At 38.3% G+C, this 23769-nt stretch overlaps 1 protein-coding gene across 5 annotated transcripts in view; it reads left to right on the top strand.

Annotated features, from left to right (window-relative positions):
* Positions 1-1587: 1587 nt before the first annotated feature.
* Positions 1588-23769, top strand: part of ATG10 (autophagy related 10) — a 437178-nt gene continuing 414996 nt past the window's right edge. For 4 of the 5 annotated variants that reach the window (XM_077139249.1, XM_077139250.1, XM_077139246.1 and 1 more), the window contains exons 1-2: positions 1588-1756; positions 14698-14817. In XM_077139249.1, coding sequence (XP_076995364.1) covers positions 14710-14817 — 108 coding nt within the window. In that variant the 5' untranslated portion in view covers positions 1588-1756; positions 14698-14709. The remainder of the gene's footprint in view (positions 1757-14697; positions 14818-23769) is intronic. The other variant, XM_077139251.1, reaches the window with a different exon arrangement.

Here is a 23769-nt window from a genome sequence, read left to right as displayed (position 1 = left end):
ATGTTGCAGGGTAAACACACAAATAGGACTGTATCATTCCTTCAGTGATATGATCAGAAGTACATGGAAGTTGCTCAATGTACTTCTTTTTTACTTCCTTGTTTTTGGTAGATGAAATAGGAAATTTAAATCCATTTCAAATGCAATTTTTTTTTAATTAGCATGGTGCAATTGGTGCATGTAAAGTGCTCCCAAAATACTGAGTCCAATGTAAAACAATGACCTCTTATTTTTAAATGTGAAAACTTTGTTTCTAAGGTTACTGTGCTGAGACACCAACAATTGACGCTCTCACATAGAACTCAATGCTCTTTACTTAAAGAGAAAAATCAAGGATAATTTTATCTGGCAGCTATTCAATTAATTTATATCCACAGTTGCTCAAACATGTTAGTGGAAATTCATCTTTAAAAGAAATATTTTAAAATTGGGTTTCAGCAAATTTTACACACAGGAAAATTTACCCCTTTCAAGAGTTTTGACAAAGCAGTTGCGTAATCACCAATAAAAACCCATCACCCTCCCTTCAGAATTCCCTCAAACTCTTCATAGTCGGCCCCTCCCCTCCCCCACGGTCCCTAATCCGTATTGTCCCTACACACATATATTTTAAACTTTTTATTTTGAAATAATTACAGACATTAGTAATTGCAAAACTAGTAGAGTTTCGTGTATCCATCACCCTACTTTTCCCAATGGTGACATCTTATGTAACAGAAATCCAATATTAAAACTACCCTGTACTTTTGAAGACAGGTTTCCCTTTTACTGTGCCTGTGTTCACTGCTTTCTTTTCACACTAATTTAATTCTGTTGTGTTAAAAGGACCAGATGCTGGTTTCCCTCAGATGTCTGCTCTTGCATTTTCAGTATTTCAGTTCCGTACATCTTTCCCTATTCTTTTCTTTATCCCCACTGTTTCCCCCCAATTTAATTTTGCACTTAGGTTTTTTTTTTTGCTTTCCTTTTTGGAGATATTTGTCGCGGATGGTCCTGTTGCCAAATACTCGAATCCCTCTGTCCTTAGCTCTTAAAGTGGTAGTTGCGCTTATACCTAAGTGCTGCGCTGTTTATACTACTTTGCGCACTGTGTGTAGGTTGGATCGGTTATCTCGCGTAGGTCAATAACCTGTTCGAGGATGCTAACAGCACTACCTAGTTTATCCCTTTCTTTCTCTACTCCTTCTCCACTGGCCACCCCTTATTTACTATACATTTGGCTATTTTGCTGCAGGAGGGTCTGCAGAGGCATCAATGACCTCTGAGAACGCTGGCACCTTCTCGCATAGGTTTCGGCCGGCCTCCTGCACCCTCTCAAGAAGTTGCCTTTGTGCTCTGCGGAAAGCACTGCCACCTTTTTGTCCTGGGGTCGTCCCAGGTGGAGCGAGGGGCGGGGCCCCAGCCGCTGACGTCACCGGCGAAGACGGAGGTCACGCTCCTCCCGGACCCGCTGTGCGCGCGCGGCCCGCGGCCCGCAACCATCCGCGCTAGCCGGTCTCCGCGGCGCGCGGAGGCGCAGTGCGCATGCTCCGCGGTCGCCGGCGGGGCCGAGTGGGGGAGGGGCCCGCCTTCCCGCCCGGTGGGGCTTCCTGTGAGCCAGCTCGGCTCCGGCGCCGCCGCCGCCCTCCTCCTACCGGCCGCTGGCAGGGCGGCGGTTTCACACAGCCTGGTTGCTTTTCCCCGGCTCCCCGCCCCCCAGCCCCGTCGCCCCGCCCCGCTGGGCCGGGCGGCGGGGTCAGGGGCCTAGCGGAGCGGGGTGAGTATTCCCACAGCTGCTGCTGCTGCCGGCTCTGCTTCCCCCACGGCCGCCATCACCCTCCTGCCTAGACAGGGAGGAAGGGCGGGGGGGCGGGAAGCGGGGCGCGCGCCGGTGAAATGCAGGTCCGGTTCCCGGCTGCCTTTCTGGAGCCGCAGCTCAGGCCTCGGGGTGGGGTGAGGGGACGGCGTCCCCTCCCTCCCTCCGGTCCCGGAGTCCGGTTCCCGCCGCGCGCGCCCGGCCTGACGGGCACTCCTGGGCCGCCGCCCCGCGGCCTCGCCCTCGCGGGCGGGAGTCGTTGCCACGCGCCCACCACCTGCCCACGAGTGGGAGGGCTTTGTCCCTGGAACGGCGATACAAAGAGGATCAAATTAACGGCCGTTCCGGGGGCTAAGTCCTCCTTAGTTGTCACGTGGGTCTGCGTATCAGGAGTATAACCTAATATTTATAGCCTACAAATTTTTTTCCCTCAGAAATAAAAAACTATTCACTCATGGTATAAAGTCAGGAATGAAAGGGGAAATATTCCCCCTGGGGGGAAATAAGGGAGTGGTTAACTGATTTATAGAAACATGCTTGCAGTGATAGTAAAAATTATTTTGAAAATCTTGGAGATAAAGTGAAAGGCTGGCTGGCTGGCTACATGTCCTTTCAAAATAACAGGTTCTTGTGAGGATGGTTTAATTATCGAGGGAAAGAACACGTTCGTCTGACAGGATTCATTAGGATCCTGGCTCTGAAGTTACATGTTTTCATCTCATGCAGATGCGAGTGATTTCTGACTGGGAGGGGAAGGGGGGAGGCGCTGAAGGTTGTAGTTTTCTTGCCCTATCCTATATTAAGCACTTTTGTATCTAATCGAGCAATCTTACACCAACATACTGAAAAGTGTGTAAGTTCCTCAGATTTGTTTGAACTGCCTTTGACCATTCATCTGGCTCCCTCATGAATGAGTTCTATAAATCTTTGACACAGGTTCACTTTGTTTGTATGGGTCATGTTTATAACTTTTTAAAAATTATAATTTGACTTTGCCCTCCACTCTTAGAGGCAAAAGTTTACGTTTATACTTTTCAGCATTGGAAGATATTAGGGCCCTGAAAACATCATAGATCCTCCGAGGAAAGTCCTTCCTTCTTGCTACCCAAAGGTCAAGTATTCACATAAGAAACATGTACAACATGAAAACCTGGCAAAGATGAAATATTTATGTTGAGAAAATCAAATTAAAGCCTTGCACATTATAGGGTTTTAAATTTTGTTACTGATATTTTAATTGAGGAAACCAGTGGAAATGGTTTTAAGCTAAATTCACTTCAACGTGGAATCCCATCCCCACTCCTCTCAACCCCTGTTTTTATTTAGAATCAGGTTAACTGAGATTTTGCTACCTGATTGGGGCAATCAAGGGGGGCATAATGCTTTGTGACAAATTGCATGCTGATAGCGGTTCCTAATGCTTATAAATTTCTAAGAAAAGTAAGCAGCCTCTTAAGAAAAACAAGCAGAGTAAAGCTTATATAAATAGATAACTCAAGACTGGGCTTGATTTGATTGTTCAGATCTTTGAAGCCTAGAGATGTGTTTGGGACCCTGCTGAGAGTTAGAGGCTGCGTTTGAATCATGAATGTAATCAGGGAACCATAACAAAAATAAAGAATTATAGAGATTACCTGATGATTAGGAGTTAAAAAAAACATGTGTCTTCAGGTGCCAAGCAGGCTGGGTATAAAACAGTTGGAGAGTAAGTGAATGGCTGGTTAACCTCTCGCTCTCATTTCAATCTGTTCCTAGGTTCATTGCCCCTTTCCACCTTCACCCAGCCCATCCTTTTTTTCCCCCTATTCTATCTCTGCTTTTCTGTATCCTCTCATAATTCAAGGATTAGCTCAAATCTAACCAGCCACAGGCTCTAGTTCCAGGCTGCCTTGGGTCAAATCTCCATACTTAACAGTTTTGTTTCCTTGGATACATTACTTAATCTTGTCTCTATTGTCTCATCTGTAAAATGGAGAAAATATAGCCTCATAGAGTTGCTGTGAAGATTTAACAAGTTAACACAGTTCTTGATACATAGTAAGTGCTAATATATACTACTGTCATTGTTTTCATTATTTTAATCCATTGTAATACTGTAAACTGGTAACTCAGTTTATCACTAATTTTTACTGTCTTTTATTCTCTAATATTCTTTGTAGTTTGCATATTTTCTTACAAAGTTCATTACAAACTGTTTGTTGAGGGCAAAGACTGTATATCATACTTTTTCCCAAAAAAACTGGATGATTTTGGGATCTCAGGATAATATTTTTTCTTCCCATCAGCCTATCTAGTTTTCTTTTTTATTTTTCCATTTTATTACTTCTGCTTTTATTTTGAAGTTTCTCCCCTAGTTCCAAAGTATTTGAGGTAGCTTATCAACGATATGTAATGTAATAACATCCAAAATAAAGTCATAAAAAAAAGCTTGAATATAAAGATGAGATTGGGGTGTGTTATGTTGAAATATATACTGTGAAGCATTGTGCAATTCCTAAAGGTGGGCCACAGATTAAGTTACGAGCTTCCTGATGGTCAAAGAAAAGAAGAAAACGTATCACTTTCTCAGGAAAAACGGCTTCATTGGAAGTTAATATTTATTGAATGAAATGTAGATTGTGGTCACAGATTTCAAAGATACTCTAAAATGCCATTATGTTAAGTCCCAGATTTTGTCAAGACCTCACCTACTTCCCAGTGTTTCTCAAAGGTGACTCTACTGGCATTTTGCTAGGAAAATTCTTCTCTGAACACTTAATAGCAAACCATGACCCATCTTCTTTGTGATGACCCAGAATGCTCCCACGCATTTCCAAATGTCCTTTTGAGGGTGGCCCCCACTGAAGTTGGCAGCCACTGGACCTTGTTTGTCCCTACTTCACTCCATACAACCTATGCTCCACCCACTGCCATTTTGTTTTTTAATTTAGTCTGCTCTTTTCAGGCCTTGCCTTTGCTTGAGCTCGTTCCTCTTTGTAATGCCTTTGTTCATCTTCTCTACCTGGTAGCTGCTAATTCACATTTCATAATTCAACTAAAAAATTCCTTTTGTGGAGTCTTCCCTGATTTTTTCAGGAAAAGTTTGATACTCTTGGGAGCTCACACAGTGCATCCTGGGATATTGTAGATGCTTAGTGAGTGAAAAAAGGTTTGTGGAAATAAAACATTAATCTATGAATAGAAACTTTGTAAGAAGAACAATTTTAGAGGAATGTCTTTCTTTGTAAAAATGTTCCACCATTTACTTTTTCTCCCAAAAATAATGGCACTTGGCAGTATATTTTAAAAATATATTACTTTATCATCTGTATTCAGGCTGGCACTGAGTCTGTAGCTTCTGATATGGTATTGATCTTTTCTGTACCTTCTTATTTTTTGTATATCTTTGGCCAATGTCATAGCCACTAGTTTATTGTTCTTGTCCAATTACATATGTGCTGACTAGAGTTGTTTCTAAAGTTCCACTATTCATGAGCAGTAAGAGAATGTGGGTGGTTCAGCTCAAATTGTCGCTAGGTGGAACAATTTCTCATGTGTGCTTGCAGAGAAGCCTTGTTTTATATATAAAAATTTATAATCTTATGAAAGCAATAACACTAGTATCAGAAAGGTTAGATGTCATAAATCTGTTTATTGGAAGGGAAAAGCTCCAATTGCTTAATAGATTTAAATGTTGAAGAAATTTATGATAGAGGTAGAGATATATATAGAATAAGTTCGTTTCCATCTTTGAACATTTTTATTCATTTCATACTTTATTTACTGTTTACTGTGTGCTTAACTGTGTTCTAGAACTGTGTTCTAGGTGCTAAGATACAAATGTCAGAAATCCTCAGACTTTGAAAGCACTGCTCTGTCATTTTCTGGTGTTCTTTGTGGAGGAGATGTCTGAGACTAGACTGATTTTTGTTCCTTTGTAGATAGACTGATTTTTTTTACCTTGATCCTTTTTTTAAAAAATTCTTTCAGATATTCCACTAGGCTAAATCTAGGCACAGGTTTCTTTCCAACAATTTTCTCAGAGACGCAGTAAATCTTTTCAGTTCATCAGAGTAAATACATATTTATTTATCCAGCTTGGGAACCTTTTTTAAAGTGGCGTGGCTGCTTCTGAGTTAGTTCAGAAATGTGAGTTGCTTGTGGGTTGGATCTATGTTCTTTATTCTTTGTATGCTTTGTTTTCATTTTGATCCTTTTTCTTCTGAATACTTTGGTGATTAACTTATGCATATGTTCTAAAGCACTAATTCATTTTTTTCCAACTTCTGTTACTCTTTGTTGCTGCTAATGTAGAATGTAAGCCTCTATGATTATATGTTTTAATTTTGTCTGATTTTTTCTTATCTAGTTTCATTTTATATTTCAGCTATTTTTGTTGTCATTGTTCTCCCTTCATCCCTTGCTTTTAGAGGCCTTTTTTGCTTTTTTTTATTTTAGGTACATAAAATAGGCCATTTTTAAGGTAGTTTTTTGTTTCCCAAGATAAGCCCATTACAGAGCAAGCTTTCCCTCTTCCTCTTCATGGCAGTGCCCCCCATTTTTGAGGTGTCAGGTGCTTCTTATTGGCCCCATATAGTTTCTGATCGGCCCCATGATGTTTTTGGTTTACTTATTTGGGCTGAAGAAGGATTTGTGCATGGATGGTGTTCACCTGGGTCAGAACAAGCAAGCTCCCCATCATCTTCCTTGCAATACTTGGGTGCCGGAAAAATCTCCCTCTCAATTTTAGGTTAGAGAGCAGGTGACATACACAGCCAAATGTGAAGGATCAGTCTTTTTCAGTACTAAATGTGAAGGATCGATCTTTTTCTGTACTAAGGAGGGAGTCTTCCTTTGCCATTGTTTAGTCTTCTGGTCCTGTGTCTATAAAGAGCGGCTGTATTTCTGTGTGATTAGAAATAGTTTATACTGTACTTTAGCTGGAGTGTTCAATTTTGTGGGGTCATTCTGCTTCCAGTTACTTATTGCTGACTTTAGTTTCCAGTATGCAATGTACCATGTTTCACCTTCTACTCTGGCAATGCACATTATGTTTTTGGGAGAGAATTGACTTGAAAGAGCATTACCAATATGGGCTTGTAAGCCAGTAGGGATTGGGCACAACTCAGGCTGTGTTTCTCTGAAGGCAGTATACTATGGGGGGAGAGGGAAATGCCTTTTTACTCTCTTTGTAACTGGACCTCCCGCTGCAGTGGTCAACGTAAGCATCAGCTGCCAATTGAGATCCCTCTTTCACTTCATGTACAAGGTTGTTTCCTGATTGAACTTTGATTTGGAATATATAGTTCAATGGGAAAGCAAAAAGAGAGAATTAAGCCCTGCTGGCCAGCTGCTGTCAAGACTGAACTCATTTCTTCTGATTTAATTTTTCCCTCATGCTATTTATTGCATTTCCCAGGGCCATCCCTTCTGTGCCACACCCAGAATGCCATTTGCCTTGAAATCCATGACTTTCACTAGTCCAATCAAAATGATCAACTTTGTCTCAGTTTTCCAGCAGGATTATTCCTTAAAAGTACTCTGGTGCTAATTAAAAGATGCTTATCTGAGGGCCATCAGAATCAGGTAATCTTTGGGGCCAGGGCCTAGGATTCCACATTTAAATTTCCACTGTTTGCTCACTAGAGTTTGAGGAACATCTCCCAAAGAGGTAAGTGATTAGTCTAAATGAAGTCAAGCCAAATTATCCTAAAGGTAATGTGTTGATTCTTACTTCTCTCAGCTCATAATTGTATATTTTTTGGAGAGAGTCTAAATCTAGAGTGAGAATAATGTGGAATCATTGTTGGGTGGGACAGATATAGAAGAAATTGCCTACTTTATTAGTCGAAAATGATCTTTAATGTTTAAATGAATGTATCATATATTCTATCATAATCACATTCTTGTAAGTGATCTTAAATTCCAGGGAAATTAATTTTATTTCTCTTAGTCTTTTATTCTCATGACTCTGATACATACTGATTTATAGATTCATAAAAAGATAATGTCTCTGACCAAAAAAAATAACAAAACGTAAAATCATGTGAAAAATATAGAGAATGGTTGTGGAAAAAAATTGTTTTTATTTAAAAAGGAAGATCATTTGAACAATGATTGTATGAGGTGTTAGAATTCACTGAGATTTCTTTTCTGAGCAGACATTATTTGAATTGTGACAGAATAAGCTTCTTCACGCTGTCTTGTCTGAGTATAACCCATAGTTTGGAAAGACTACTTTCATTTGGTTGGGAAAAAAATTATTCTATCTTTTCAATCGTTAGTGTCTGTTGAAGCCTTTTAAGAGAGGTTTTGATTGTTTGAGCTTAAAAAAAAAATCAGACAGCTGTTCAACAAGAGTGAGACTCAAGCAATAGATATATTAACACCTTATACTTTGTCACATAAGGAGCTCTGATTCATTTCTAATTTTTACTTATAACAAATGAGAGGTTCATTGTTTAGTGTGAGATGAGAATTGAAATTAGTCCTTTTACTGAGAGTTCACTGTGTTTTGTTTTCAGCTTTAGCCTGAATTTAGTATGAGAAAACTTAAGTTTGAATACATAGGCAGTTCACTTGTCTAAGGTTTTTCATTTGTAAAATAAAGATTATTCTTGCCACTACTCCTTAATAAGTTGGAGTTGTGGTTATTTCTATTTTTAAACATATTTTCACTATCTTATAATAGGAAGTTCTGAGCTTCTGATTTCTACCTCTTGGTAGAGGACCTGAGAGTATTGTGTATAAAAATGTTGATTGTACTATATTTTCATTTTGAATGAATTGAAGATATTCTTGCTTGTGCACAGAAACAATAATTAATAATTATTAAGTGATGTTTCATTATGGTACATTATGATTTGAGATGGATATTAATGTAGTATAGTTCCTAATTTTGTAATATAAAATGTTTGTATTATAGTATATAATATCTTTCAGCAAAGCCCAACCTTTAGATAATTTAAAAAAGTATTCAACCTAATATTGATTAGGGTTTTGATGTTCAGTTACCTTGCTAGTAGCACAGCACTGTTAATTGGATAAACTGTGGCTATTAAGTTAAATTTTGTGTTTCAACTAACATTTTGAATTGTTTAGTAAACCTCAAGTAACTAGAGGGCTTAGGGAATGGAGTGTTTTATACTTAATTCAATTTAGTTGTTAAGGGTTTGTTTTGAATTTTTAACAAATTCCAAAATATATCACTCTTGTGAATTAAATTTTTCTTCGATTTAGTATTTCTCAATATAAGTCAGGATCATCATTGCAGTTGGAAAAACTATTTCTCTGACTGATCCTTTTTAGTCTTCCTATTCTAGTTCTGTATCTTCTCCCAGCATGATCCAATAGGTTCTGTTACCATTATATATAATGTTGATTTCAAAGCAGTATTTCCAGCCCAGATCTCTCCTTCTGAGTCCCAGACCTCTCTCAAAATGCTAACTAGACCCTTTCACTTGGGTGTTGTACAGACATTTCAAAATAAATATGGCTAAACTAAACTCATTTTTCTACCCAGATCTACTCTTTCTCCCAGAATTTTTCTCTTGGTCAATAGATCAACACCTAAGGCAGAAAGCTGGGAATCTTTCCTGAATTTCTCTTTCCCCTATTTCTTAAATACCAAGATCCTTCAGTTGTAATGAGTCTACTATCAAAATGTCTTGAATCCCCCCACTTCAGTTCTGCCACTCTTTGGCTCGGTTTAGCATCATTATATCTAAATTATTTTAAAACCTTTTAAACTGGTCTTTAAACAGTCAAGCAAGACGTGCAGTCTCCACTAGGAGCCAAAATGCAAATCAGGACAGTTGAGCCCTCAGGCTACAAGCCTGTCCTTTCTTCGCCAGCAGGGGGTCTCCCATTCCCTTCCTCCAGCTTTCTACTTCAGTTAAAAAAAAAAAGAGTTCCTCAATTATATTCAGATTTTGCACTTTAACTCCTACCTTTTGCTTGATTACCTCCTGTTCTCCTTTTAGTGTTTTCTTAGAAGTCACTTTCTCATCTCATACCTGCATTGAAGCACCTTTTACCAGAATTCTGCTTGTAACCATGATACAAGTGCCCCAGGGGATGGCTGTCCCAGTGGAATCTCCTGCAGTTTATCTTTTCTTCTGTACTTACATTCTGTATTTACAGTTTATCTTTCATTCTATACTTACTTAGTGCTTCCTTTTCCCAAACCAGTTCTCCCACTGTTCCCCTGAACTCTCAGATTTTCCATCATGATCTCAAGCGTGCACATCCATGGTAAACAAACTCACCTGAACTTTTGACTCAGCATTTCCTTTATTACATTCTGTGGAATAAGTTGTAATAATGTGTTCCCAGGGAAAATAAAGTGTTCGATGGTCAAAGGAAGTGGGAAACCCTGAGTCAAATTGTTTCCTCACCACAGTAGTCTTCAGGGCTTTTGCCTACTAAAGGTGGTTGTAAACTTCCCAGAATGGGGGTAGAAAAGGCCTCTGGTGTGGATCAGTGTCCACACTTAAATCTCATGTGATGGTAACATAGTTACAGAACGGTGCTTCTACCAACTAGTTTGAAAGAATACTTGGCTTTTAAAAAAAAACTGAAACCTTTGAGTGAAAGCTGCTTATTCCTCCATCCCATGTGATTTAGGCTATGGAGATTACTGGCTGCCCCCTCCTCCCCAGCACCACTTTTAAATTGCTATTTCTCCAACCTCATTTAAACATCCCTGCTCCTTTGAAGCTTGTGTAATTTAGCTCTACCAGATCAGGCAAGGCAGGCTGTCTACTACTAGGAGCTCCCTTTAGTGCCATCTTGAGAAAGAGTTCAAGGCTGTATTCTGGCTGGTCAGGAACACATGTATTGGTTGACCAGTGTTCTTCCTGTATGGATGTGGCAGTGTGTACCATGTGTCAGTTACTGTTGCTGTGTTGTTTCATCTTCTCCTATTTGCTTCTTGTCATTTATGAATCTCCTCGTTGATTTTCCATATTCTTCCAAGATCCTTCCGCAATACCAAATCTCAGGATAATCCTAAATGACTTCAACATTTCTGTAGGAAAACAACAAACATTGTAGCCTCATGGTTTTTTAAACTTCCAGAATTCCAATGACCATCTTGAAACTACTTTATATGCTCACTCCAATGGCTACAGCTGAGATCTCATCAGCTTGTCAAAATCTCATATTCTTCTCATTCTTCCACCTCCTGTCTTTTACTGCAGTCATCTTTAGTCCTTTTTGCTATCGTGTATTCCTCCATATCTCCATATTTTCCCAGCGTCCTCAACCTTCTCTTGGCACTTTTCTTTCCTATCTACTTTGACCTCTGAGTTATTCTTACTGGCATATCCTGGTCCCTCTCACACCTTCATCTTTCCATGGAATCAACCCAGCAAAGCCTCAATTTTACATGCCTTGTTAATGTAGCCCTCTCTGCTAGTTCCTGTCCTTGGGGACCTGAGCATTGCTGAAGATAAGCACACCACTGTGTAGGGTATTATGCTGTAAATTCAGGGTCTCCAACCTCTGCTGGCCGTCACTTCTGTTTATTTTTAAATGCCTTACATGTCCCTCACCAGCAATCCCAAGTCTACACTAGTTTTCTCCAACATTCTTCTTTTGCCATTACCTTCTCATGTTGCAGTATGTCTTGCCTGCCCATACACCCCAAAAATCTTGTGACCAGCAGACTTCTTCCTTAACTGTGGAAACTTTCCTTTTGAAAACTTCTTAACATTTTATATTCACCTTCAAATGCCTTTCCTCCAGTTGCAGGGGGCCAGGGTGTCTACTAATTTGTTCAAACCCGTCCTCTTGTGCTCTTGACCACATTCCCTTCCAACCCCTTTGTCATATTACTTCTTCAGCCACTCTTTGTAGTTTCCCACTTTTCTCTTTTTTTATTCAGCTTAAACATATATTCAGATGTTTTCCTTTCTTAGAAAAAATAGAGAAATCCTCCCTACTTACCAGTTTTAATGTATTTTCAACAAAACTTCTTGAAATGATAGTCTGCAAAGTTTCCTTGATCTCCTCAGTCTTGATTTTCTCCCTAGCCCCTGCAACCTGACTTCTCCCTCCACCACTGCTGAAACTGCTCACCAAGGTCACCGTGACTGCTTAATTGTCAAGTCCTATAGAGGTTTTCAATCCTTTTCTTAGTAGGCCTCTCCTCTATTTCTGACACTTGGTTATATATAGGTTACTCTCTACTACCTTGAAACCCTCATTCCTGGTCTCTGTGACACTGTCCTTGTTAGAGTCTCCTGATGCTTGCTCCTTTGTTTTCTAGCTCTTTGGTTGGTTCCTTTTCCTCTGCAGGCCCTTAAATATCAGTGTCCTTATGGTTTCTTTTTTAATCCACTGCTCTTCTCCCTTTGTATGGAGGTTCTTAATTTTTTGGTTTAGACTCTTTAACAATCTTTGTAAAATAATGGAATCATTGCTTCAGTTCCTCATGATCCTTCTGCCCTTCAAATCCATTCTCTGCAGAACCCCCTCTCCCAACCCAGTGGTTTATTTAATGTGACCGTCTCAGTTCCAAGCTCCAATTCCATATTTTCTATGAAACAGCTCAAACTCTTGGATGGCACCCAAGCCTACTTTCAGGCAGTCTGTTGCTTTTCTGTTTTATATGTTTGAGCCCATTCCCATCCATTTATACTTCACTCTGAGGGCAGACTGTTTTTATCTCACATGTGATTTGACTACCTTTCTAGCTCTCTTCACTCCTTGCATCGTGTTTCAGTAATACCAAGCTTGTTGTAGTTCTTTCTTGCCTTTAGTCACACTGCCCCCTTTGCCTGGACCACTGTTCTAGCTGCTTTGCTCAAACCACTGACAATTGGTTTGACAAAAACTCCTATTTAACTTAAAGATTCTTCTCTACCTGCCACCTTCTCCTCTCCCTCATGATTTAGTAAGTGACAACTCTTGGGCCTACCATAATCTTTGTGCATATCTCCATTTTCTATATACTTTTAGTAGAGACTTTCTATTCCATGTTACCAGAATCAATAGTTGTGCAGTTAATTGAAGAAGTTGGTAAAGCTGGGGTTAAAAGAACAATACTTTACAAATTTATTTTCTAACTTAAAACATATGAATACATTCATTTGCCAATTTTCTGATAAACAACCAAAGCCTTTTCTTTGAGTATAGGTTCTCATTGGAATTCATTATTCTTCCTTTTTTTTTTTATACATAGGCAGACACTGGGAACTGAACTCACGTCTCCGGCATGGCAGGCAAGAACTCTGCCACTGAGCCACCATTGCCCACCCTCATTATTCTTTCTTGATTAAACTGCACCCATAATGTATCCTCTAGATTTTGAGTTTGGGTTTAAATGAAATAACTTAAAGTCATTTGTGAAGCAGTCTGAGTGCAGAATTCTAGATTTGTTTAATTTTTCTCCCTACCAATCTTTTCAGCTGCATTTTCTACAACAAATTCAATAGCAGCTTATTTTCTTATGAACTCAGAGACTGAACTTTATAGAGTCTTTCCAAAGCATTAAATCATAGCAATGACAGTTGTCTTTCTTTTTCACTTATGTTTTATTGTTTTGGTTTGTGTAATACTTAATAGGGTTATGTAATTATAATATAGAATATGGTTTGTGAACATACACTAAACTGATGGGAGCAGATGTACTTTATGATCAGCATATAAACATCAGTCAGGATTTTTTTTACAAAGGAGTTTCTATAATTATTTTTAATGATATCTGCCTTCATTGGAACATGAGCTCTTACAGGTCAAGAACTATATATAAATATATATATATACTTTTTTTTTTCATCTTTGTGTATCAAACACATAGTGCTTAGTACTTCATAGATACTTGTTGGATGAATGAATAAATTCTTACAGAGGTTATCCTAAATTTGAAAAATTTATATACTATACTAAATTTGAAGAACCCTAAACTGGGAATCACCATTGTTGTCAGATCTGAACCCTGGAGCCAAACTGGGGTTGAGCCCTTTCTCTCTAGCGTTCTTATCAACAGATTATTTAACTCTCTCTTTTTCATCTGAGGAATGAAGGAATGGGATAACAACAGCCTTTGGGTTGCATGAGGATTAGGTGAGAATGTGAAGTGTCTAACATAGTGCTTGACATAGTAACCAGTCAACAAATACCAATTATTATGATGATGCTTATCATCAGTGAGGAGAATGTGGGGAATTCACTTGGCCTAACTTTTTTCCTTTGGGCGCTTGAACTACATGATCTGTGAGTTTCCTTCCAGCTCTAAAATTCTCTTTCTATAAGCAATGTTTCATGTTTTGGAGAGATTTATAGAACAAATATATGAGTATTCCTTGATGTGCCACATTTGTAGACTTGCTAGACTAAGTAATTAATTAGGTAATTGTAATCTTACACTTTGAAGAAGAACAGTTGTCTTTAGACCATCATTTATTAGTGAATTGAATTTTTAAATAAAGTATGAAGAACAACTTAGCTCCACTGATCACTCTCACACAATCTGTGTAAGAGCTAACTAAGGTTGGAGGTAGAGAAAGAAATTCTGAGCAGGAGGTTCAGAAGGATTGGCTTAGAATAAGTGAGTTAAAATTAAGCTTGTGAAACTAAAATTTTGGGCAAGCCAATTTTTTTTTCAAAATCCAAATCCTATTAAAATATAATAGTAAGGATTTATACTGTGTTCGATATCATCCTAGTCATTATAAAGACTACAGATGTGTATTTGTTACAAATCAAGATTTCTGGTTTTCATGTTGATTGCATTTTCTTCCTGGTAGAAAATGGGTGGCCTGAGAAAGATGGAAAAAAAAGGAAACCGCATCTTGGAATGGCCCTGAGGCTATTTTCCGTTCTGGATCCCCAATTTTAGTTTAAGGAAATAAGTGAATTAGAATTCCTTTCACTATTCATTCTACAGTTGAAGTTAATGCTTAGTTTTTACATCACAGTTGTCATTTAACATGGAAGAGGATGAGTCCTGTGGGGAACAAGCATTCCAGCATTACTGTGCAGAATTCATTAAACATTCACAGCAGATAGGTGATGGCTGGGAATGGAGAACTTCAAAGGTAAGAACAGAAGTTTTTAATTTATTATTTAAGTGGAGATTTTTTAATCCCACATAAAACCTCAGTAGTCAAAACTAATATTTGAACACTAATTTGATTTAGTAAAAGACCTAAACTGAAGAGTTTTTAAAAATTATTATTTTTATTATTTTTGAAGACTTTTAAAACAGATGCCGATTTTATTACTTTAACTGTATACTCATTATAGTTAGGCTAATGAGGTATTATCTAGAAAAGTCCTTAGGTGACCTGCTTTAATTTGTTAGGTAAGGATGCTTAGCATATCAATTATCTGAATGTAAACAGATGCTTCTGTGGTCCTTCAAACCATTTGTTTACACTGTTAATTTTCTTAGGAAACCACTTTTGCCCAGAGAGTAAAAAGAATGCTGAAACCAAACCATAGTCACAAATAAAATTTTTGAAGCAGTTAGCACTGTATTAATTGCAAATTTCTCAATGATGTAAACACATTTTATTTTAGTTTTCTGGCTGCTGAGGCAACTACTATATGATGGGTTGAATTAAACAATGGGGATTTATCAGATCACGTTCTGAAGCTAGGAGAAGTTCAAAATCAAGGTGTCATTAAGGCTTTCTCCCAGAAGACTGTGGCCTTCTGAGGCTAGCTTCTGGTGATCCTTGGTCCTTGGCTTTTCGGTCACTTGGCAGTGCACATGGTGATCTCTCCTGGCTTTTTGGTTCCCAGGATGGCTAGCTTCTGGCTTCTCCCTGTAGCTTTTTCTCTCCCCATGGCTTTCCCTATAAAGCCTTTAGTAATAGGATTAAGGCCCATTCTGAGTCAGTTGTGCTACACCCTAACTGAAGTCACCTCATCAAAAGGTCCTATTTACACTGGGTTCACACCCACAGGAATGGATTAAATTTAAGAACATGTTTTTCTGGGGTACATTGCTCCAAGCTACTATTGCAAAACATTTTTTCTTTTGGCTCTGTTCGGTAATAATAATATAAAAGGCTTGTGTACTCATGTATTTCCAGGCATACAATTAGTAAGTTTCTCTTGCCAAAACCTTTTTAAGAGTTCCTTGAAATCCCTTTTTTAGAGAATAAGTAAGTTTTCCCTAGTTGATATTTTATGTGATTCCTGAAAAGTGATGAAATCCTGATTCTCTGCTGATTGGTTCTATTTCCTATATGCATCCAGACAGACTTGAACAGTTTTGACCCGATTTATATGGTTCAGAACTAGACCAGAAAGATACAGGTCTTGATCAGGTCCAGAGTGGGACTGTGGAGAGACTTGGATCATCTTGGGCCAAGATTAAGCTGGAGGGGTAGATTGCAGCTCCACTCTCTTAAATTATGGTTGAAGAATCCATAAACCTCTAGGACGTCCCCTAATCTAGAATAACATGACTTTGCAAGCATGCTTTATTAAGTTTGTTCCTGTATAATTTTATTTGGTATTGTTTTGGGAATGTTCATTCATCATATTTCTTATATAGTTATTGGAGATAAAGGAACTGTTGGGTGGTGCAACAGTGGCAGTGGCAGAATTTTTGCCTGCCATGCTGGCGACCAGGGTTCGATTCCCGGTGCCTGCCACGCAAAAAAAATAAAAGAAAAATAAAAAAAAATAAGAACTATTAATTTTTTTGTATTTTAGTTTTGTAACCATTCATTCATCTTAGTGAATTCTCCTATTACTTTTCTTAGTTTTTCGATAGTTTTCCTTAGGACTTCTAGATAGAGTGATGTCATCTGTAAATCAAAAGTTTTTGTTGCTTTTTTTTGCAATATTGCTCTCTATTATTTGATGCATTGACTAGAAAAAATGTTAAGCTATAGTAGTGATATCAGGTATCACTACTTTGTCTTGAGCCTGATTTTAATATTAATGCATTGGGTATATGATGATGAAATAAAACTTTAGTCGTTTATTCATTGATGGGTTTCTGATCCCTTTTGACCCATATTAATTTGTGTGATTATTCCTTGAGAATTTTCTCTTTTCCAATTGGTTGATTGTTTATTGAGGTGAAATCACATAACCTAGAATTAACAATTCACAGCATTGTCCAACCACCACTGTGTCAAGTTCCAAAACATTTACATCACCCCTCAAGAAAACCCTGTGTCCATTAAGCAACACCAGATTCTTTTAAAAAGCATTTTTCTTGTATCTTAAGCTGTAGGGCAGGATGATAAAGATTCTTATTACCATTTCAGTAATTTAGCAGAATGCGGAAGGAGAGGGTTAGGGAGGGAGCTGGGGCTATGAATGTGTTTGGGGGTGGAGTAGGGAGATGAGGGGCAGTGGTTGTCCTCTGGAGGGAGATTTTGTCTTCACATGTTCTCCTTTGAGTTTGTTGAAACTAATGCCTCAAGAACCAGTGTTTGGAATTTGTTTTTATTATTGGTCTGGCTCTGCTTCAGGAGCAGACTTATGGATAAGTCCAGCCTCTTTTTTTTTGCTGCCACTGCTTGCCAGGGATGGAAAGGATCCCTATGCTTTGGAGAGAGAGTTGCACCTCTAATTAAGGATGGTACCCTTTAATGTGGGGGGTGAATGCCATAGATAGTAACAAAGCACTTCTGAGAAAACCTCTTTTACCTTAGGGCAGGGACAGCAAACAGAAAAGTCTGTGGCGGCCAGATATCGCGATGTAAATAGGTCAAGTAGCCAGTGTTCAAACAGTATGGAGACTGAGTCTTGCAGTATGTGGCTAATCAGAGTGCTTGGTTTGTTGTCAGGTGGGAAACATGGATCCAAATGTTACCAGATTTTTTGATATTTCAAGAAAAGCAAAAAATCTAGATTTGGAAGGAGAAATCTATAAACTTAGAAACATTGGTAACTAACTGAGAAAGATATTTTTCAAACACAGTGATGGCCAAGCCAAGTATATCTATGATGCGTAATATGTAGACTATGGGTGGCCAGTTTATGACTTAGGGGATTGGGTGTCTGCATGGCATGATTGCTTTCCCACCCAGTCTTGCCTCAATGCATGTTATTGATCTGAATTAGTGAAAGGGGCTACATGTAAGGCAAAGCCCTATCACCTCTGAACTTGAGATGTTAATATTACTGCTATTTAAGTTCTGCAATCCTGTACTACTTTTATGAAGGAAATTGTGACTCATTCACCTGGTTATATCTTTCAAACCCCTCCATCTCCTTTATGTCTTGGTGTTTTTCTGATACTATTTAGAGGCTATACTTATACTATTGTTTTATTTTTCAGGCCCTAGAAAGTTATTTTTATTTTTTAAAATAGTGGTATTAGGATACAATTGGTACACAATAAACTTCACATATTAAAAGTGTACAATTTGATTGGTTTTGTCATATGTATAGACCCTATGAACCTTCACTCAATCAAGAGCGTGAACATATCTGTCACTCCGGCAAATTTCCTTGTGCCGCTTTGTAATCTCTCTCCTATTATTTCCTGCTCCTGAAAGTTATTTTTAAAAGTTATTCTTTACAAAGGATCTTGTTTATCCCTCTGTATAGTCTCCTTTAAAAGTACACACTCATACTTTCAGATTTGCTCATAAATCACTTTGCCAACATCTATTTTATTTTTTAGCTTAAAAAGAATTCTGACAATGTTTAGAGAATTGGTATAATTCAACTTCATAGATAAGGTAAAACATGACTTTTCCTGCAAAGTTGATGAGGAAAGCAGTGTGATTTAATGAAAAGGTAAATTATTTTAAAATTTTAAAGGAAGCAATTTCTTAAAGTAGTCAGAGCAATCCTAATTCTTACATATGGAGCTATGCAGAATAGGGTGACTATTTCTAAATCAATATTTTTTTCAGCAGGCCTGAATGCTATTCATATCTGGACAGGATTATTCTTCCTATTTCACCAACCCCAATATTCCCAAACCCCTCAGAGAAGTGATATAATCTCACTGAGAACCATTGTTCTACATGATGGTCTTCAGTTATTAGACAGTGGTTAAGAACATGGCTTCATAGTCAGATAGACCTGAGTTCAATTCCTGATTGAATTTGGACAAGATGCTTAACATCTCGGAACTCTGTTTTCTTTATCTCTAAAATGGAAAGAAGGGTAATACCTAGTTTATTTGGTTGTTGTGTAGAGTAAATGAGATTTTGCACTCAAAGAGCTTTAGCACAGTTTCTAGCACATAGAAAGTCATCTTATAGTTATAATTTTTAGTTAGTGGTTTGAAATTTTCAGTATCTTTTCTTAAAAAAATAGTATTATAAATGAAATTATTGTTAGGTTCTCAGCAGAAGTCAATGAAAGCGTATTTAGCACCATATACTGTACTGCTTTGCATTCTCCAGAAGATAAGGAGGAAAGAAGAAGAGCCTAAGAAGAAAACACCCTCTTCTCCTTTGTCAAGAAGGGTGTGCTGGTTTGAAAGGATGTATGCCCCCTAGAAAAGCCATGTTTTAATCAAAATTCCATTTCATAAAAGTAGTAGTAACCAGAAGCCAGGAGAGAAAGCAGTTGCAGTGGAAGAGTCATGCCGCCTCAGGCCTTGGAGAGAGTGAATCACATTCCTTGGGGTTTGGGGAGAGCCTGGCTGCCACCACATGGAGGGGTTGAGCATGTGCCCCGGAGATGACAGAGAGCTCGGGTACAGCCCTGATGCTTGGAGAGGGTGGAGCATAGAAGAAGGTGGTCTCCCCAATGTCCCCCAAGGTTGCATTCCAAGAGATGCAGGCCTCTGCGTAGGCCCTTGGAAAGGGTGGGACTGCCGCTTTCAGAAGCCCCGAGGATAAATGACTCTCAGACTTTGAAATCTAATGGACTTTGCCCTGCGGGTTTTCGAAACTATGGATCCAGTGACTCTTGTGTTCCTTCCTCCCTATGGAAATGTGTATATGTATCCTATGAATGTTCTCCCTTTGCATGTTGGCAGCAAATAACTTGTTATGAGTTTTCAAAGGTCCAGAGAAAATGCAGAAAATTTTGCCTTAGGACATAACATGCCTGTAACTGACTTGATGAGATTTTATACTGTCTCTAATTTTGTACTTCATTTGCACTGCTACTGAAAGGTTTAAGGTTTCTGAAATTATTATGAAATTAATGTATTTTGTATATGGGAAAAACATTTCTTTTTTAGGGGCCAGAGGGTGGAATGTGCTGGTTTGACAGGATGTATGCCCCCTAGAAAAGCCAAGTTTTAGTCAAAATCCCATTTCATAAAAGTAGAATAATCCCTGTTCAATACTGTATGTTTGAAACTGTGATTGGATCATTTCCCTGGATGATGTGATTTAGTCAAAAGTGGTTGTTAAACTGGATTAGGTGATGACATGTCTCCACCCATTTGGGTGGGTCTTGGTTTATTTGAGTCCTACAAAAGAGGAAACGTTTTGGAGAATGGGAGATTCAGAGAGAGCAGAGCAGAATGACATAGCCACGAGAAGCAGCAGTCCAATAGCCAGTGACCTTTGGAGATGAAGAAGGAAAATGCCTCCCTAGGAGCTTTATGAAACAGGAAGCCAGGAGAAGAAGCTAGTAGATGATGCATGTTCACCATGTGCCCTTCCAGATGAGAGAGGAACCCTGACCGTGGTCGCCATGTTCCTTTCCAGATGAGAGAGGAACTGTGACTGTGTTTCTGATACATTGCATTCTGGCAGCTAGCAAACTAGAACAAAGGGCCTTACCAAAATGCTGACCATTTTTCTTCCTCAACCCATAGTCTCCTCAGTGTTCACTTTAGCTGCCTCTGCTCTAGTTCAAGACCACATAGCTTCTCACCTGGTCTGGTTCAGAAGCCTGCCAACTCTTCTCCAGTTCCTTTGACATATTGCTGCCATGGTGAAGCTTTTTAAAAATATCTTTGATAGAGTCCCATTGCCTACATGTTTGTTACTTTGTATTCATTTGATCTCTATTTATCTTATCACAGAATAATATAGAAACTCCATAACAGGGTGTTCAGTTTTCCACAGTATAGCTTCCTGTTACTTCTTCAGCTTCATTGTCCACTCTCAAACTCATTCCCTTTCCCTCCCTCTCCAAATTTCTAGACACAAAGGAAAAGCTACTGATAAAAGAAAAACTTTTCATACACTTTGGGGTCTCACAACTTTATTGAGTGATTCAGCCTCCCATTCAGTATGTGGAAGAGAGAGCTCCATGGAATGAGAGGGGGTAGTAAGGGGAAACTCATATAGGGCTAACAAGAAACAAGTGAGGAAGTGTTCTGATTAGCTGACATTTAAGTTTCTATTTTACATGGGGGGGGGTCCTTAAAAAATGGGGAGCAGATACACATTGATTAGTATGGTATGCTTGTCCATTCTGAAAAGCTTTACTGGGTCAAACTAGTTTTATCACCAGGTATTGCTTATCAGTGAACCTATTATCAGTGACCCTGTAGGGTGTTCTTTTACTTGGAAATCCCCTGCAGGTCAATTGTTTTGGTCCTCTGGAAAAACCTTCTCAAAAAAGGGGTCTTCTCCAGGTGATGTCCAATCAGGTAGCTATTTTATTTTACTTAATACTAATTTAGGAAAACAACAACAACAACAATGAAGTTTTACCAGTGCCAAGGAAAAAGAATATCATCAAGGGATCACAGATCCTGATGAATTCCTGAAAGGTTGAAAACAGATATGACCGCATTGAGGGAAGGAGCCAAGCCCCTAAGCAGGGTTAAGAAAGGCCTGTGGTTAAAGGGGAGGATGTTGGGGAGTGGGAGGGAGTGCCCTAAACTCAAGAGATTGTTTAATACAGTTTAATACAGAACTAAATACAGTTCTGAGTTCCTTTCCTCTTTTTTTTTAGAAGATACTTTGAAGTAAAACTATTAAGCTAACAAACCCTAAAGCACTTTTACACTTGGATAATCAGTTTTACTCTTGAGTACCCTTTTCTACAGAAATGTTTAAAATTCACATTTACTCTAGCCTTTGTGGTTTGCAGAGTTGGTGCTTTTGTATTTGGTGAGATGATGGGTGCAAACATATGAATTACTAATGTTCTTCTTAGGGTCACCCCCAAACCACATGGTCAATGGATGTTTATTATGATGGATCATAAAATACATCTAAAAGTGTTTTTTTTTCTAAGATGTTAGGCTCTTGTTTTATTAATCCATAAACTAACATTCCCTGTACAGAGGTGCTAAGAATCACAGATAGTTCTTCCACTTTTGTACATTATTGGATGCTGAATTATGTATCTGAATATTAAATATGTGAAACCCTAATAATAGACCTGCTGTCAGTTCTAGGGAGTTGAGAAACATTATACAATACTAAATTTCACCTCACTTTTTATTTTTATTTATTTTATTTTTTTAAATTTTGGTCATTTTTATTAGATCATGTGTAGATTTACAGAAACATGCAGAAAGTGTCACCTTACTTTTTAGATACAACTTTTTTTTCATTGTATAGTACAACATATGTACAAAGTAAAGAAATAAAAAAGCAATAGTTTTCAAAGCACTCTTCAACAAGTGGTTACAGGACAGATCCCAGAGTTTGTCATTGGCCACCATATGATCCTCTCATATTTTTCCTTCTAGCTGCTCCAGAATATAGGCGGCTAGAGGACTTAAATACTTTTTTATCATCACAATCGACTTTTTTCCTTCTTTTTTTTGTGAAAAATAACATATACAAAAAAGCTATATATAAATTTCAAAGCACAGCACCACAATTAGTTGTAGAACATATTTCAGATTTTGACATGGGTTAGAGTTTCACAATTTTAGGTGAAACAATTTAGGTGAAACAATTTTACTTCTAGCTGGTCTAAAATACTGGAGACTAAAAGAGATATCCATTTAATGATTCAGCATTCATATTCTTTTGTTAAGTCCTATCTTCTGTATATAATTCCACCATTACCTTTGATCTTTCTATACCTCTCTTTAGGGGTGTTTGGGCTATGGCTTAGATACAACTTTTAATGATGTTTTTTAGGAATTTCATTTGTTTGTTATGTTCTCTACCTACCCAATTTAAGACAGGTGAGCCCTTTAAGGCCCACACATTAACTGGGGGGAAGATTTGACACTTTTGGGCTGCCTCATGATTTCTCACTTTTGTATTATATTTGAGCTCTACTTATGTGGTGGTTTGGAACCGTATGTGCTGCAGAAGATTATGTTCTTAAAGTTAATATATTCCCATGGGTTTACATCTTAATAAATCCCATGGGTCCTTGTAAGAAGGACCTTTCAATGAAGTTACTTCAGTTAAAGTGTGGCCCAGAGTGGGTTTTAATCCTCTTACTGGAGCACTGTATAAATGGGATGAATACAGAGAGAGAATGATCGAGTGAGTGCCACTGAAGCAAGAAGCGGAAAGCAATGAAACCTGGAAAAGAAGAGAGACTAGCAGATGCCACTGTATGCCTTGTCATGTGGCAGAGGACCCAAGGATTGCTGGCAGCTGGCCTTTGCGAAAGCATCGCCTTGATGATCCCTTGATTTGGACATTTTTCCAGACTCTAACTGTAAGGTAATAAATTCCTATTGTTTAAAGCCTACCCATTTCATGGTATCTACTTTGAACAGCCTAGGAATCTAAAACAACTTCTTATGTTAAATACCAACAGTTTCATTTTGTTTGTTTTCTCTTCATTAAAAAAATAATGAAGGCAAAATGCATTAAATATTCAAATAATTATATGAAGGCTAAAGTGCAAAAAATAAAAATTGGTGACCCAGATGAAAGTGATCTGCTGGCAGACAGTGCTACCCTGCATTTGCTCAAAATGTCCTGTCATCAGCTGATGAAGGAACATTCTAATTTGGAATAAGTAAGACAATTTAAAGATGTATATGTAATAATTCACAAAAGTGTTTACTATTTAAAAGTCCGGTGTTTAAAAGTTGAGAATAGCCTATAGTTGAATTTTATTTCTGGAAATAAGTCTGTGTTGTGGAGAAATTATGTAGAATTAAAGAATGTAACGACAAAAACTGTATTTATAAACTGAGATTGTGGTGCAGACCTAGATACTAATCT

The sequence above is a fragment of the Tamandua tetradactyla genome, chromosome 21 (genome assembly GCF_023851605.1).
Source record: "Tamandua tetradactyla isolate mTamTet1 chromosome 21, mTamTet1.pri, whole genome shotgun sequence".
In the NCBI taxonomy this organism is placed as follows: domain Eukaryota; kingdom Metazoa; phylum Chordata; class Mammalia; order Pilosa; family Myrmecophagidae; genus Tamandua; species Tamandua tetradactyla.
This window is presented reverse-complemented; position numbering and strand designations above follow the sequence as displayed.